We start from the raw sequence: 18080 nt of genomic DNA, 5'->3' as shown, positions 1-18080 counted from the left end.
GCTCGGGCAAACACACCACAGATGAGGCATGCAGGCAGAGGCAGGCGGGCCCGTCTCTCCCTGCCCCCCTTGGACCTGGTCGGCCCCTGGGGTTGCTGAGGGGAAGCGGTGGGAGGAAGGCTGGGTGCACGCGCCGAAGAGACCTGGCTGAGAGCATCGACATCGCCTCCCCCTCCCCAGCAACAGCGCCACATATGTTCTAGCGCCCGTTATTTTAACGGGTTTAAACCACTAGTCAGGAATAAAAGGGCTGTTTAGGGGCATAACCAGGGCGGCCTCAGCTCCTAGTTGCACATCTTGCATGAAGAGGGAAGGTGGCAGAGCAGAGAGGGGGCAGTGCCAGAGAGACCTCCATGCAATGGGGAGATGGCCTAAGTGTGTGTTCAATGTGATAGGGAAAAGTTCCAGCCATCACCTTCCCCACCGCGAGGTCTTCATGCCAGCGAGTGCAGGACCGTGAAGCTGCACCCCTTTCTACCCCCCTGACGATGAGCGGGGCACCCCTTTCCCCCTTGTTCCTGCCATTCCCCTTCACACTAATTACACAAGCACCCACATAAACCGTCGCGATAAAGGGTTCCCTCTAAAGTCCCGATCTGCGCCCCGAAAAAGCCTCCGAGAAGCGCTCCTGTCAAAAGCGTTCCTCGTACACGCCATTTTCTCAATGAACGGTGAGCCCACCAATCAGGAGCATGCATTCAGCTCTGCCTGCAAAATGGAACGTTCAGCTCGACTGTGATGTACTCAACACCTTCACGCTTGACTGCACGCTAAGTGGGTATTGACAGGCTCCCTGCTGCGAGAACAATGGAACTGAAACTAAATTGTATCCAGCAGGGAAGTTATTAATTATAACTTGTTACAATGTAGCAACTGGACAATTTGGACTCTGGGTGGCCTGTTTGACAGCTCAAAACGTTTATTAGTATAAAAATCAATATCTCCGGAACGCAAGGTCCGATTTGCTCGATTCTGGTGTCTATCTTATCCTTAGGAGATGGCCTTTCCATCCCCTTGGTCCCCGCCATCCTCCGATCATCAGAAGTTTATTATTTTGATACTGTATGATTTTCTGACATCCATCTCAGTTACTTTCATAATCCTTTAAGTGAGGGATCACGTACTCACCCAGGTGCAAGAGGAAATGCACCCACCCCGGTAATCCACCCAAGCACCCTCCGATCAGTTGCCATGGTAGCAGACATCCTCTCAGGAGTTTCCTATTGTTCTCTCCCAGTGGAAACTCTGAATGTATATTGTACCCACCCTAAATCCATTCACCGGTTCCTGCCATCCTTCCTGATATGTAAAACTTGTTTACCTGTATGTAAATCTTGCTAGAACCTCCTCTCTCCCCCTCCCTTCCCTGACGTAACTATGATGTATTTCGCTATGTATCCTGGGCAATGGCGGGAAGTTTTAAAAGTCCATGACACCCTTTGTTCGAGGTTCGGATCCTACTGAACCTTGTTGCGCAATAAACTCCTTTGCTTTTGCTCCAATCTCCGGCTGGTCTCCATTGCCTCTGCAGCGAACCACGGGCTTCCTCCGTAGGACCGGGAGCTGAGCAGCCTCTACCCCGGTAATTTCCGTAACAAATGCTTCACTGTAAGCTCATATCAAATTATCCCCAAGATAACACACAGAGGGGAGAAACCCTATGGATGTCTATAGTGTGCGTTTGGCAGGTCCCAAACTTATGGGTCAACTTTCTGCAAATCCACAAGCTGCCTGGAGGCAGGAGCCACCTCTGAGCATTGAGGCAAACAACAGGAAGCTTCTTTTGAACGCCATAGGGGCACATGGACCTGGTGTGGCCAGTTTCCAGGAAGGGTTGAACCCATCATTCACAAGTGAGGCCTGGTTTGCTCTCCGAGGGGAGGGGAAGGGAGGGAGAGGCCCAAAGTCTCTGCCCCCTCCACACCCCCAGGGGTTTAGCCTGTATCTGGACTGCACTACTTTGGTCTGCAAGGAAGACCCTTCTTTTCTGGGACACACTGATTCCACCACTTGCGGAAGAAAACCAAGTCAGGGGGGAGGAAATATCCAGCCAGGACCCTCCTCCCTTAGGAGAAGGGGTGCACTGGACAGCAGTCCATCCTGTGAGCTGCCTCCCCTGCAGTCTGAGATGGGACAGATCCAGCCCAGCCATAGATCCACCACTCGGGAGGATGAGGACCGAGAATTTGGGTGCAACTTGCGCTTTTAATGCTCCCCTGAGATTTCCTGTAACAGGAATAGCAGCTCCGCCTGGGGCATGTCCTTGCATAACAAAATGAGTAAGAAAGTGAATTTCAACAGGGACAAATGTCAGGTCTGCACTTAGGCAGGAAGAACCACCTCCACATATAGAGGGTGGGGGACACCTGGCTCACTAGCAGAACATGGGAAAAGGATCTAGGGGTCTTGGGGGACCAGTAGCTGAGCATGAGTCCACAGGGTGATGCAGCAACAAAGAAAGATAACTCTGTTCTAGGCTGCAGGGTATGACTCGAACCAATGGCTTCAAGTTGCAAGAAAGGAGATTCTGACTAAACATGTGGAAACCCTCTGTGACAGCAAGAGCTGTTTGGCAGGGGAACAGACTCCCATGAGAGGCGGTGGGCTCTCCTTCCTTGGAGGTTTCCAGCAGAGGTTGGGTGGCCATCTGTCCTGGGTGCTTCAGCTGAGAGTCCTGCACTGCAGGGGGTTGGTCTAGATGACTCTTGATAGGGAAACCGGCAGGGGGAGCGCTCTTCCCGGAGGCCTGCTGACAAGGCGGCCAGCCGGGACCCACCGGATCGCCTTTAGGACACTTCCCCTGGGCCCCGAAAACCCCTCCACATGTTTCCCCACACGGTCTCACAAGCAGCACACTGATTTTCCCCAAAAACCCCTTCAAAAGGCTGTACATAAAGCCTAAAAACCCGTACCGCTTCACCTGTCAGAAGCGCTTCGCTACACACCATTTTCTCAATGAACGGCAGGCCCGCCAATCAGGAGCATGCATCCAGCTCAGCCTGCAAAATGGAACGTTCAGCTCAGATACTATGATTCAATCATCACCTTCACGCTTGGCTGAACGCTAAGTGGGTATTGACAGGCTCCCTGCTGGGAGAACAATGGAATCGAAACCAAAATGTATCCAGTTGGGGAAATTATTAATTATAACTTGCAACAATGTATCAAATGGACAATTTAAAGACTGGGTGGCCTGTTTTTGACAGCTCGAAATGTTTATTATTGTAAAATCCGTAACTCCTGAACGCAGTGTCCAATCTGCTCAGTTCGAGTGTCTATCTTCTCCTCAGGAGATGGACTCTCCATCCCCTCGGTTCCCGCCATCCTCCGACCATCAGAAGTACACTTTCTTGAACATATATAATTTTTGGACTTTGTGCCGATGACCTTCATAATCCTTTCAGCAGGCAGTCACGTCCTCATCCAGGAAATGCACCCCTCCCAATAATCCACTCAATCCCCATCCATCAGTTACCATAGTAGCAGACATCCTCCCAAGGATCCCCTATTGTTCTTCCCCAGTGGAAACTCTCTATGTGTATTGTACCCACCCTTAAACCATTTACCTGTTCCTGCCACCTTGATCGTTATGCTAAACTTGTTTTCCCCATATGCAGATCCTGAAAACCCCCCTTCCTCCTGTCAATCACCTGACGTTTTCCCCATGTGATGGTGACGTTCCTGAAGGGTATTCTGGGATGTTTTGTGAAGTTTTAAAAGTCCATGTCACCCCTTTCCCCGTTGAACAGTCTTGGCTGCTCCTGTTGCGCAATAAAGCTTCTTTGCTTTACTTTGCTCCTGGCTGGCTTCCTCCTTGATCTCCGCAGAACCCGTGGGCTTCTCTCATAGGGCCAGGTGGACAAGCACACTTGGGATTTTTCCGTAACAGCTGGTGCCGAAACCCGGGAGTCTTGCGGTGCTCCCGTGTGGCTGGCCGCGGGACCCCAAAACCTTCAGCCGGCACCGGGCCCTTTTGCCTGGGAAGTTTTTCCGGACCTCCGGCCATCCTCCGGGCGGTAATTGCAAGTCTCCGAGGGACCAACCAGGGAGCAAAGGGAAAGCTCGCCGGCTACCTTCTTGATCCCGGGATCACAGGACCAGAGACGTGAGTATAGGTTGAATCCCCGTGCATCGGTGGGAGAGGGGTGGTGACTCCTGGCAACCAATTCTCTGCCCTCTTACCTATCGTTATTTCTTGCCTTTCTCTTGGTCCAACGCGTGGACCCATGCTCAACTCGACAGGGGAGTCCTGAGCTCTATTTCTTTCCCTTAAACCTCTGGTCAGCCGCACCGAGACGGGACTCGAACGTAAGACGGGGAGGACGGCCTAAACAACCACCTCACCGCTGTGGGTACCCTATCGAACGCAAGGGGCCAGAGTTCTTCTTCGTACTTCTGTCTTCCTCATTGGTGTGGAACCCGAGAAATAAGACGGGGAGGACGGCCTAAACAACCACCTCCCCGCAAACGGGTGACCTACCAGCCGAGGGGCAGGGGGACTTCCTTTCTATCGTTACCCTAGCCGCACTGGTCGGGACACGTGTACGCGCTTGTCGCGTGTGAACCCGCTTCCAAACGCAAGGGGGGTATTCCGGAACGAAAACTCTATCCAGAGGCTACCTGATCTGGCACCACGCTAAGTGGGCGTCCAGTAGGGCCCTCTCTCTCAAGTTGTAACGTCAGGTAGGAGGTTGCCAGGAGGGAGAGCTTGGCCTGAGGGGCAAGACAAGGCAGAGTGGTGAGGAAACCCCTGGTTGTTTGGAAAGGAAAAGGTCTGGGGAAGGAACCCCGACGGTGTAAGAAATAGGCGCCAGAGTTGAAGTTGAGTGTTAGGAATAGGAAAGGAAGGACTAAGGATATCCAATTAAGAAACCCGAACCCCTACCCTTTTTTCCCGTTCTTAGGAACCCGAACCCCGAAGTCGCGAGATGGGAACTAAAGCTTCGAAGCATGAGCGGGCTCCCTCTGAGAGGAAAGCTTCACGGAAGCCTTCCGTTTCTCAGCTGGACCCCGACTCCCCCCTTGAGTTCGTCTTAGCCCACTGGAAGCAAATACCAGGGCACGAACTACTATCCAAGCAGAAGTTAGGAGACCTCTGCAGGAATCTATGGCCAAATGCTACTGCCACCTTAAAACCCGAGCTCCGCTGGCCAACGGACGGGTCTTTCAATAAAGACCGACTCAATTCTCTGAAGAAGTACTTATTAGAAGAAAAACCCCGCCAGCTAGAATACCTGGCTGCCTTTGAGGCAGTCCAGCAGGTTCTGTGCTCCCTGCAGACTGCCCCTTCGCTGCAACTTCCCATCATCAAGCCTAACCGGCAGCCCAGCGAGAAGAGGCGCCAAAAACCAGCCCAGTCGCTCCCTCCCCCTTACGAGGAACGTTCAAATGAAGAACTCATAGATCGGACCTTAATCCCCTTCTACTACCAGGGCGCAACAGCACCCGTCTCAGACCTCGGGACAAGCTCAGAGGACGAGGAGTCGGAGGGGGAGGAGGGGATGGCTCTCCGTAGCGGGAATAAAACAAAAGGGAAGCAACCGCCACCATCATCAGGCGCGGGCCCCAGCACATCTGGGAAGCAACCGCCACCATCATCAGGCGCGGGCCCCAGCACATCTAAGCCTAGTGGGGAGCCAGAGATACAGATGCCCTTGAGAGCACTGCCCATACCACCGGCGGAACCAGATGGCCCACCCCGTATGATTTACACCCACCAACCGTTTCATACAGCGGACCTGGTGGCCTGGGCAAGCCAGATGCCGTCTCTAAGAGATAGCCCTGATAAATGTTATCGCCAAATAAGCGCTATCTTCTCCACACACCATCCGACTTGGGCTGACACGCATGTTCTCCTTAATGCCCTCTTTAATGAGGCGGAGAAGGCAGATATCTTAGCCAAGGCAGGAGAAGCACTAGAGCTTGAAAACTACCAGCAAGACAAACCCGACGGTATTGAACCGCTGACAGCCCAAAATCTTAGGATTGAGCCGGAGCCTGCTTGGGACTACAACACCCCTGGCGGCATGTGGCACCTAAAAATCTTCAAGAAAGCCATCCTAGATGGGATTAAAGCGGCTGGCCAGCGCACCGTGAATTGGACTAAAGTCCAGTCGGTTCTACAAGGACCTAATGAGCACCCCTCAGATTATTATACTAGGCTGGTATCAGCGATAAAGACCTGGGGCGGGATAGACCCCGACAATCCTCAGCACTCAGTGATAGTGAAAGGATTCTTTAAGGATCAATCCAGCCCGGACATAAGAAAGGCTTTAAGCCTCCAGATAGGATACGATGGAAAGAGTTTCAGTGAAATCCTCTCCATCGCAAAAACCATCTTCAACACTAGAGATGAGAAGAAAAGGAGAGAACCAAGGTCAGAGGACGACCATGTGCTCGCCCTCAGCATGGAACCGGCTCAGTATCAAAGCAGGGGAAGAGGACGAGGAAGAGGAAGGGGGCCACAAGTCACAAACCGACCCTGGGGCTATACAGGAGGGGGCTGCTTCCATTGCCAGGAGGAAGGGCACATACGCAAATTTTGTCCATATCTTAATCCAGTAACTAATTGGACACAAGAGAACAGGCCTCCCCACCATAGAGGAACGAGCTATGCGCCCTACCTACCTAACCAACAGGCTGCCCCAGGGTTTGGGAACCAAACCCCAGCGACTCAAGGACAGTGGCCCCAACCACCTTCCAGACCACCGCAGGCATCCCAGTCCAATATGCGCCCCCCGATTCACCAGAGTGGGGTCCAGAATCCTGCAGCACCACCGGCCACTCTACCTCCCCAGCCGCATGGAGCAAATCAGTATTGACAATCAGTCGGGGATCCCAACCAGACCCACTCCATTTGCCCAGTCCTAGCGCTCTCTCCGGAAGATCCCATCTGCACCATTGAGATCGATGGGCACCCTTATGAGTGCCTTCTCGACACCGGAGCGACCTATTCCACCTTGGCCAACAGCCATCTGGAACCTGGGCAGGAAACCAAGAAAGTCATGGGACTGGATGGGATACCCCGCACCTGCCCGCTCTCACAGCCAGCCAAGGTCACCCTGGGACCCCTATTAGCGGAACATACCTTCTTGCTAACCAGCAGCCCAGTGAATCTCTTGGGGAGGGACCTACTTTGCAAGCTGAGAGCGACTATTAAATGCTCACAGGACGGCATATATCTGCACATGCCTGAGGAATCTGTACCTGCATTCCAGGGACTTGTACAAGAAGCAGTCCAGGAGCGTCAGTTCCCAGATCTCCCCTTGGACCTTGAATTGGAACTACCCCCTTGGCTATGGGGGACAGAATCCACCTCTGTAGGGCTTTTAAAATCCGCTGTGCCTGTCAAGATCACCTATAGAGCAGATCTCCCATACCCTTGTACTAAGCAGTACCCACTGCCACAGGCTGCAATACAGGGACTTACACCCATGATAGAGGATTTCCTACAACAGGGAATTTTAGTGCCTTGCGCCTCCCCGTGCAACACGCCAGTCCTCCCCATTAAGAAGGCCGCTACAGAGGGCGCACCAACCCGTTACCGTTTTGTACAGGACTTGAGATTAGTTAACCAATTCGTGGTGCCGCGCCACCCGGTGGTGGGGAACCCAAACTCCCTACTAAATGCAATACCACCGGGCACCTCCTGGTACAGCGCTGCAGATTTATGTTCTGCATTTTTCAGCATACCCCTGGCCCCTGAAAGTCAATTTCTCTTTGCCTTCACCTGGGGACCCGGCCAGCTCACTTGGACCAGGCTACCCCAGGGGTATGTGGAATCGCCGGCCATCTTCTCTGCCATCTTGCACCAAGATCTACAGGATGTAGTACTGCCTGCTGGATCTAAGCATCTGCTTTACGTTGATGATATATTGATTTGTTCTAATAGCGAGGAGGCATGCAAATTGGACACCAAACACCTCCTTGTCGCCCTAGCCTACAAAGGACACAAAGTTTCCCCCAAAAAGCTACAATTCTGCAAGCAGGAGGTCAGATATCTTGGACACGTCCTAGGGGTGGGCACCCGGAGCCTGGCAACCGACAGAATAGATGCAGTCACGAAAATACCCCTACCTCAGACTAAACGACAATTGCGTGGGCTACTCGGGATGGCTGGGTTCTGTAGAGAATGGGTCGCCGCCTACAGCGAAATAACGAAGCCCCTGTCGGCCATGACCCGCCAGGACCACCCCGATAAGTTAATATGGAGCGAGGAGGCTTTTGCCTGCTTTGAGCGCCTGAAGAGGGAATTACGTTCCACCCCCGCTTTAGGCCTCCCAGATTACCGCATCCCATTCAATCTATACGTCCACGAACAGATGGGGGTGGCCTCGGGAGTCCTAACTCAATCCTTTCGGGACCGGCAGAGGCCAGTGGCTTACTACAGTCTGCAGCTCGATAACACCGCCAAGGGAGCCGTAAGCTGCCTTAGGGCCATAGCCGCTGCAGCAATCCTCCTCCAGAAAGCGCAGGAGACAGTACTGGGGCATGAAATTACCATCCATGTGCCCCATGCAGTCTCCACCCTCCTATCTATGAAAGGCACCCACCATTTTTCCAATCCGCGTCTAAACCGCTACGAAGCCCTCCTATTGGCTCCCTCAAACGTAGTCATCAAGAGAGTAAACTCCTTGAACCCGGCGACCCTACTTCCACTGCCGGAAGATGGCACCCCCCATCACGATTGCGCTCAAATTGTCAGACAAACTGAAAAACCTAGAGAGGATTTGGATCACCTCCCCCTGGAGAACCCAGATCTTATATTATACACAGATGGCAGCTCTAAGATAGTGAATGGAGAGAGAAAGACTGGATATGCGGTAGCATCTGATTTCGAAGTATTAGAAGCGGGTCCCATACATGCCCAGTACAGTGCTCAGGCGGCCGAACTAGTAGCCCTCATCAGAGCCTGTGAACTTAGCGAAGGAAAGCGCACCACCATATACACCGACAGCAAATATTGCTTCGGTCTGGTCCACACTACGGGGCAGATATGGCTCCAAAGGGGCTTCCTAACGGCTGCAGGATCGCAAATCTCCCACGCCGCCCTAGTGGAAAGACTGCTGTCTGCAATTCACCTACCGGCCTCCATCGCTGTCGTCCACTGTAAGGCCCACACCAAAGGGAGGGACCCGGTCTCAAAGGGCAATAGGAGGGCGGATCGCGCCGCCCAAATGGCAGCCTTGCAAACCCCACGGGAGGGGGCAGACTTCCAATGCATTCAAATACCTGCAGACTTCGACTTTGATCTAATGTATAGGACTGCCCCTGAAGAGGAGCAATCCTCGTGGACTACCATTGGTGCGACAAAGGTCAATGGCGTATGGACTCTTCCAGATGGGAGAGTCGTCATGCCCAGGGCTTGGACCCCTAAGTTTGTCAGAGTCCTCCACCAACAAACCCACTGGGGCAAAGGGAAGCTGATAGACTTTGTTCAAAGATCCTGGTATGCCCCTGGGACAGCCACGGCAGCAGCCGCTGCTACTAAGAACTGTGTCACTTGCCAAAATTATAACCCTAAACGTGAGCCCAGGCGGCCACCAGGGGCTAGACCATGGGCTTTTGTCCCCTTTGAAAACTTACAATTGGACTTTATTGATCTTCCCCCGTGTCAGGGCTTTCATCATGTTCTGGTTATAATTGACAAATTCTCCTCATGGACTGAGGGCTTTCCTGCTAAAAGGGCTACAGCCTCGGTTGTGGCCAGAGCCCTACTCCATGAGATCATTCCACGATTTGGAATCCCACGCAAGTTAGACTCTGACAGGGGGAGCCACTTCACAGCGGCTGTGGTCCAACATGTGGCATCTGCTCTTGGCATTAAGTGGGAACTGCACACCCCCTACCACCCCGCTTCCTCAGGGCAAGTCGAACGCATGAATCAGGAAATAAAGGTCCAATTGGGGAAAATCTGTAGCTCCACTGGTTTGAAGTGGGTCAATGCACTGCCAATAGTCCTTCACAACATCAGGAGCGCCCCCACTGGACCCCTAAAACTCTCCCCCTTTGAACTTCTCTTCGGACGACCCCCTCCTATCTATAACACCCAGTTCCCCTTATCAGAATTGGACATTGGGGAAGCTGAACTTACCAGCTATGTGATACAACTGCAGAAACAGCTGCGCAGCCTTCATAAATATGCGGCCATAGAAGGCCAGAACCTGCCAGCAGATGCCCCCGTTCACTCATTCCAACCAGGAGACTGGGTGTTAGTGAAGGTCTATCAGAAACTCCCACTGCAGCCAGCCTGGGAGGGTCCATATCAGGTCCTCCTCGTCTCACTCACAGCTCTAAAAGTGGGGGAGAAAAATGCCTGGCTTCACCATACCAGGTGCAAGGCCACACAACCGCCACAGGAGACACAGGAAAGCGGGGGGGAGGATTATACTTTTGATAACCCACCTCCCACTGCAGCCTCCTATATAGACGACGAGGACGGAGAACACATCGCCCCACCACAGGATCAGGATCGGGACCAGGATCGGGTCCAACAGCCTTCGCCACCGGATCAGGATCGGGACCAGGATCGGGTCCAACAGCCTTCGCCACCGGATCAGGATCGGGACCAGGATCGGGTCCAACAGCCTTCGCCACCGGATCAGGATCGGGACCAGGATCGGGTCCAACAGCCTTCGCCACCGGATCAGGATCGGGACCAGGATCGGGTCCAACAGCCTTCGCCACCGGATCAGGATCGGGACCAGGATCGGGTCCAACAGACCGGACCGGGCGCCATCTGGACCTCCGAGATCGTTCCCGGCAACACCGGTATTAAACTACGCCTGAAACGCGACTGACAGCTCGTTGACAGCTCGCCTCGCCTTCTGACAGCTCGCTGACAGCTCGTCCTTCGCTTCGCCTCGCCTTCTGACAGCTCGCTGACAGCTCGTCCTTCGCTTCGCCTCGCCTTCTGACAGCTCGTTGACAGCTCGTTGACAGCTCGCCTCGCCTTCTGACAGCTCGCTGACAGCTCGTCCTTCGCTTCGCCTCGCCTTCTGACAGCTCGTTGACAGCTCGTCCTTCGCTTCGCCTCGCCTTCTGACAGCTCGTTGACAGCTCGCCTCGCCTTCTGACAGCTCGTTGACAGCTCGCCTCGCCTTCTGACAGCTCGCTGACAGCTCGTCCTTCGCTTCGCCTCGCCTTCTGACAGCTCGTTGACAGCTCGCCTCGCCTTCTGACAGCTGACAGCTATCTGACAGCTCCACCTTTAACTTCCACCATGCCGCCCCAATTTCTCTGCTCTCCCCGGACTCTAACCCTTGTTCTGACTGCTGCGACTGTCACCTTCGCAGCCAACTACTGCGTGCACTTGCACACCGACTACCGTTACCTGGACTTCCATGCTGTTGACCTAGGGGGTAGGGACAACCGGGATCGAATGGGGGACTTTGACTTTTGTGTTCCTGAGTCCCGGACCCTCTTGCGTCACTCTGCAGTACCCCAACTCTCTGACTCTCAGTATTGGGAACTCTTTATCCGTACCCAATACTTCCATCGCATTGGAGCCGCTGTCCTTGCCTTGGACCATGGACATTACCGTTTGCAATGCATAAATGGGTCCTACCTCCTCTACGAACGAGGGGAAGTTACCAGGCTCCCTAACTGGACTGAGGTGGCGCATGGTGGAGCCTCACACGCCTACACGGACACCCACCAACCCTCTGAGAGTCTCCTCTTTGGATTTCAATGCCTCCGTATGGTTCCGGGACCCCATAGATCCCAGTTGCAAGGCGTATGTCTCAGGAGGTTTTGTTGCCTCTGGGACCTTGGACTTACGGGAAACTGGAAAGGGAGAGAGTATTTAGAAGGGTGGCATCACCCAGTAGCCCCTTCCCATCCTCCTGCTTGGGATCATACAGGACCCATGAGATGTGGAGGCATTGCCTCCAGCGTCAGCCTCCTTAATTCCACTGACCCCCTTCACCCGATAGGCACCGCTCCCCGACGATTAGGACTGAACCAGTCTGGCATAGAACCGGACCTCCTCTCTTCCTGGGAGCAGAACTCTTTCATCCAACTCCTCAGCAAGGTGGCAAAGGAGACCACTACTCGGGACTGTTGGATCTGTGCTCATGCTCCAACCCATATGAGACAAGGGCTACCTCTGGTTCCGGTGGCCGTCACCCTGGAACAGTTCCGGTCAGGGGACGTTGCCTCATGGAACCTAACAGCCTTGAATCTCACCCACCAATACCTGTACTTGACAGGTCCAACCAGGGGCCCCCTTTGCCGCCGCTTCACGGGACAAGGACCTAACGTGGGGGTCAGTGTGTGCGACATCAACCTGGAACTCCGTGAGACAGGGCAAGTTATCATCACCAGCCCGAGAGGCACGCAGACTGCCTCCGACCTCTCCGCCGCTTGGACTACCGTTGTTGGACCCGTGGGAAAGCCGAACCCCGCTCTCTTGCAAAGTTTTGCCTCAGGCCGGATGGAGTCCTACCTCGCGGGCCTGTGGTGGATCTGTGCTCACCGCGGGTACCGGTGGGTCAGCCCCCACATGTCTGGCTCCTGTTATATCGGATATATTGTCCCGGGCATCCGAGTCACCCATGACCTGCCTACCGGGAGACAAAGGAACAAAAGAGAGGAACAGGCTCTCTCGGACCTCTCCGATGTGGCCGCTAACGGAGAGACGTGGGGGAGAGCATTGTTCCCTGCCTACGGAGCGGGTTCCAATCACGTTGACATCTTGAAACTCACGGACATCCTCCTCAAATTCATGCGAGAAACCGAACAGGTCACCGATGCTCTAACCACTGAGCTCTCCCAGGTACGACAATTATCGATCCAAAACCGGATTGCTACCGATTTTTTACTGTCGTCAGAGGGCGGGACTTGTGCTCTGATTGGTTCAGAGTGCTGTACGTATGTAACCGACCAAACCCTAAACATAACGGGACACCTAAACAACATACATAGACTTGCTGGGACCCTGCGTGACATCCAGCATGAAGGACTGTCGGGGCTCGACCTGTGGGGTTGGTTGCCTGACCTGGGCTGGGCGAAGCAACTCCTGAAGGGACTAGTTGTGATTGTTTTAGTCGTTACCGTATGCATTGTGACCTTTTGTTGTGTTGCTCACTGCTGGGGACCGTGTTGTTCTTTGTTTCGTTGTCCCTCCCGGAAAGCCCCTAACGCTATATTTCCCCTTAGAGCCTATTCCCGTACCGCCATTCCCTTCCCTGAATACGTACAGATGCGGCACCTGGGGGAAGGGGAATATCAGATCACCGAACTGTGAAGGTGCGGAGAGAAGGGGTTGCTGTTCCTCCGGAACGGGCCGCAACCCTCTCTCCGAATGGGGGATATGATAGGGAAACCGGCAGGGGGAGCGCTCTTCCCGGAGGCCTGCTGACAAGGCGGCCAGCCGGGACCCACCGGATCGCCTTTAGGACACTTCCCCTGGGCCCCGAAAACCCCTCCACATGTTTCCCCACACGGTCTCACAAGCAGCACACTGATTTTCCCCAAAAACCCCTTCAAAAGGCTGTACATAAAGCCTAAAAACCCGTACCGCTTCACCTGTCAGAAGCGCTTCGCTACACACCATTTTCTCAATGAACGGCAGGCCCGCCAATCAGGAGCATGCATCCAGCTCAGCCTGCAAAATGGAACGTTCAGCTCAGATACTATGATTCAATCATCACCTTCACGCTTGGCTGAACGCTAAGTGGGTATTGACAGGCTCCCTGCTGGGAGAACAATGGAATCGAAACCAAAATGTATCCAGTTGGGGAAATTATTAATTATAACTTGCAACAATGTATCAAATGGACAATTTAAAGACTGGGTGGCCTGTTTTTGACAGCTCGAAATGTTTATTATTGTAAAATCCGTAACTCCTGAACGCAGTGTCCAATCTGCTCAGTTCGAGTGTCTATCTTCTCCTCAGGAGATGGACTCTCCATCCCCTCGGTTCCCGCCATCCTCCGACCATCAGAAGTACACTTTCTTGAACATATATAATTTTTGGACTTTGTGCCGATGACCTTCATAATCCTTTCAGCAGGCAGTCACGTCCTCATCCAGGAAATGCACCCCTCCCAATAATCCACTCAATCCCCATCCATCAGTTACCATAGTAGCAGACATCCTCCCAAGGATCCCCTATTGTTCTTCCCCAGTGGAAACTCTCTATGTGTATTGTACCCACCCTTAAACCATTTACCTGTTCCTGCCACCTTGATCGTTATGCTAAACTTGTTTTCCCCATATGCAGATCCTGAAAACCCCCCTTCCTCCTGTCAATCACCTGACGTTTTCCCCATGTGATGGTGACGTTCCTGAAGGGTATTCTGGGATGTTTTGTGAAGTTTTAAAAGTCCATGTCACCCCTTTCCCCGTTGAACAGTCTTGGCTGCTCCTGTTGCGCAATAAAGCTTCTTTGCTTTACTTTGCTCCTGGCTGGCTTCCTCCTTGATCTCCGCAGAACCCGTGGGCTTCTCTCATAGGGCCAGGTGGACAAGCACACTTGGGATTTTTCCGTAACACTCTTCAGGCCCTTCCACTTCTGTGATCCTATGGGTCTGTACGTCTCCCTGTCTTCAAAGGGGCAGAGGGGAGAAGGGGGATCTGGAGGTCGCCAGCCAGACCATGGAGAGGAGGGGCGGAGGAATAGCTCTCAGTTAGGAATGGGGGGAAACCATTGTATTTCAATCTTGCCTTTGAACCAAAGCTGTCCTCCAAGCAGCTCACATGAAATAAGCGGATATATATCTATAATGGCAAGGGATAACACCATTTAGGGTTGTCCTAAGTTAGTGTTCCAAGCTCCCCAAGCTACTTTGCAGGGCTGTTGTAACGGGGACACCCTACGGCTCCCCCATGTTTGGAAATGGGTGTAAAAATGATTAAAGGGATTAAAAGAGATGAAGGGGGGATGTAACCGTCGTGGCCCGGAGGACATTTGAAAAAGCAAGTTAGGCATGTTGTAGGTGCGGCTTCTAACTGGCTGATCGGCCCAGGAAATTGCCGACAGCCGAAGAGGACATTCGGCTTCCAAAAAAACGTTCGCAAACCGGAACGCTTATTTCCGGGTATGGAGCATTCAGGGTCCGATTTGTTGGTCAACTAAGCAGTTTGGGAACCAAGGAACCATTGTAATTTTTAAAAAAAGGGATGTTGTTTTCTTTTGGATGGGGGTTGTTTTAATGTGTAGCTGTTTAAGTTTGTATTGTATTTTTTATTTTGGTATTTTGTTAAGTTGTTTGATTGAGGGGCTCCTATAATATTAGCAAGGCAGCCCCTCCGCACATTCCCCCGCCAGCACCCAGGGTGGAGAGGACTCCCCAAAACGCCACGTCTCTCTCTGTCTGTCTCCCCGCTGTCAATGTCCTGCTGGGCTTCCCTCCCCCCACGTTGCTTCCCTTCCTCCATCCGCCCCCCAACTTCCTCCTCCATCCGCCCCCAAGTGCGCAGGGGCCTCCCAAGACCAGCAGGGAGGATAGAGAGGCAGGAGGGTCTCTATCCAGGCCTCTCTCGCGTCCTTTAACCCTTCCATGAACTCCCTCTCTTTCTCTGCCCCCATCGAAAGATACCCAAGGCCGGAGCGCCCCACGGATTCCTGCCGGAGGAAAAGGGGGGATCCGTCGCGAGGGGAGCCGGACCTGCCTGTGTTCGCCTGGGAAACGGATACCCAACTGGCGCCCCTACCTGACCCGCATTGCAGGATCCTGGTGCGAGTCAGGAGGGGATCTCGCCCTCATTGTTGTTGTTCAGTCGTTCAGTCGTGTCCGACTCTTCGTGACCCCATGGACCAGAGCACGCCAGGCACGCCTATCCTTCACTGCCTTCACAGTTTGGCCAAACTCATGCCAGTCGCTTCGAGAACACTGTCCAACCATCTCATCCTCTGCCGTCCCCTTCTCCTTGTGCCCTCCATCTTTCCCAACATCAGGGTCTTTTCTAGGGAGTCTTCTCTTCTCATGAAGTGGCCAAAGTACTGGAGCCTCAGCTTCAGGATCTGTCCTTCTAGTGAGCACTCAGGGCTGATTTCTTTGAGAATGGATAGGTTTGATCTTCTTGCAGTCCATGGGACTCTCAAGAGTCTCCTCCAGCACCATAATTCAAAAGCATCAATTCTTCAGCGATCAGCCTTCTTTATGGTCCAGCTCTCGCTTCCGTACATTACTGCTGGGAAAACCATAGCTTTAACTATACGGACCTTTGTCGGCAAGGTGATGTCTTTGCTTTTTAAGATGCTGTCTAGGTTTGTCATTGCTTTCCTCCCAAGAAGCAGGCATCTTAATTTCGGGACTGCTGTCACCATCTGCAGTGATCATGGAACCCAAGAAAGTGAAATCTCTCTCTCGCCCTTATAGCGGGGAGCCAAAAAAGGGGGTACAGCTGCTATGCCACTGAGCTGCACCCCTCCCGCCCCACCAGCAAAGCTCAAGTTCAAAAAGGCACCCGCAATAAGGACTCTGGACTCCCCTTTAGGGTTGTGGTCAGTTACTGTTCCCAGCCCCACAAACCCGGTCTGCTCTGCAGGGCTGTTGTAACGGGGACACCCCTGCCCCCCCCGTTGTGAAATGCGTGTAAAAAGGACCGGATCCCCCCCTCCCAGCAGTGGATTAAAAGAGATGAAGGGGGGAATGTAACCTTCGTGCCCCAGAGGACTTTTTTTGGGGGGGGGAGAGAGTCTCTTTCCCTGCGGTCTCCGGGGATCGAACCCGGGACCTTCTCAGGAAAGAAACAGGATAACGGAGCTGGTTTGGGAGGAGGAGGGAGGGAGGCGTCACTCATTCCTCCCCCTGGGTCAGTGAGCTCCGCTTCCTAGAGAGGCAGGAAGGGGGAGAGGGGCCCCCATCCACATTTCCGGAAGAGGAGAAGGTCTGGACAGGAGGAGGACGAGGAAGACAAAGAGGTACAAAATACATCTATATATGAGGTTAGGGGTGGGAGAAGGATGCGCTTTTCCTCCCCCTGAATTTGCAAACAGGGAAGCTGGGAAGGGAGGGCAGGGTTTGGGGCGGGGGGGGGCGTTGAAAGGAAATAAGGGGAGTGCTTCCCCCCTCCCCTTCTTTCTGTGGAAGGGCTGGACTTGAACCCAGGCCCCACTTCCGCGCTCCTCTGCGAGTCCCGGGTTCCCCATGGCTGGAATCCCTGGGGAGCCGCGATCCTGGCTCTGCGCCAAGTTGTGCCTTGGTGGGTCCCCTTTGTGTGGAGAATGGGAGAGAGGGAGGCCATGGAAGGGTTAAAGGGGGCGAGAGGGGCTGGATAGGGACCCCCCCCCCCCGCGTCTCCATTCTGCTCATCTGGCGAGGCATCCCTGGGGGTGGGATCGAAGGCAGCACTGGCAGTAGGTGGAGGAAGAGAGAGAGACTTGGGGGCTGCCTGCCTTGACTTCTCCCTCCTGCCCAGGAGTCTGCCATGACGTCAAATGGACCAGGGAGAGATCCCTGAACAGGAGGCCCGATCCACCCACCCTCTCCTCCCTTGAAGCTCAGTCCTTGCCCTGCCATAATTCCCAGATCCCAGATCAGCTGCTGCATCAGATGCTGGGGGCTGTTATAGCTAGTCCAAACATTGGGAGGAAGAGGAAAGGGAGGAAGCCCACTCCATTATTTCCGCCCTTGGAGGCTTCTGTCTTGGCAACTACAGTCTTACCCACATGCCTGTGTTTCTGTGGAGAAGCATCTAAAGCGTTCCAACCGAGAGATTTGTTGTTGTTTAGTCGTTCAGTCATGTCAACTCTTCGTGACCCCATGGACCAGAGCACACCAGGCTCGCCTATCCTTCACTGCCTCCCGCAGTTTGGTCAGACTCATGCCAGTCGCTTCGAGAACACTGTCCAACCATCTCATCCTCTGTCGTCCCCTTCTACTTGTGCCCTCCATCTTTCCCAACATCCGGGTCTTTTCCAGGGAGTCTTCTCTTCTCATGAGGTGGCCAAAGTCTTGGAGCCTCAACTTCAGGATCTGTCCTTCCAGTGAGCACTCAGGGCTGATTTCCTTCAGAATGGATAGGTTTGATCTTCTTGCAGTCCATGGGACTCTCAAGAGTCTCCTCCAGCACCATAATTCAAAAGCATCAATTCTTTGGCGATCAGCCTTCTTGATGGTCCAGCTTCCATA

At 53.5% G+C, this 18080-nt stretch overlaps 1 protein-coding gene across 1 annotated transcript in view; it reads left to right on the top strand.

The window, feature by feature from the left end:
• LOC117042262 overlaps positions 1-18080 on the top strand; it is a 119256-nt gene that overhangs the window by 72674 nt on the left and 28502 nt on the right. The window contains exon 10 of the mRNA XM_033141795.1: positions 16078-16090. Within this exon, the coding sequence (XP_032997686.1) occupies positions 16078-16090 (13 nt within the window). The remainder of the gene's footprint in view (positions 1-16077; positions 16091-18080) is intronic.

This window comes from Lacerta agilis, chromosome 2 (genome assembly GCF_009819535.1).
Source record: "Lacerta agilis isolate rLacAgi1 chromosome 2, rLacAgi1.pri, whole genome shotgun sequence".
Taxonomy (NCBI): Eukaryota; Metazoa; Chordata; class Lepidosauria; order Squamata; family Lacertidae; genus Lacerta; species Lacerta agilis.
This window is presented reverse-complemented; position numbering and strand designations above follow the sequence as displayed.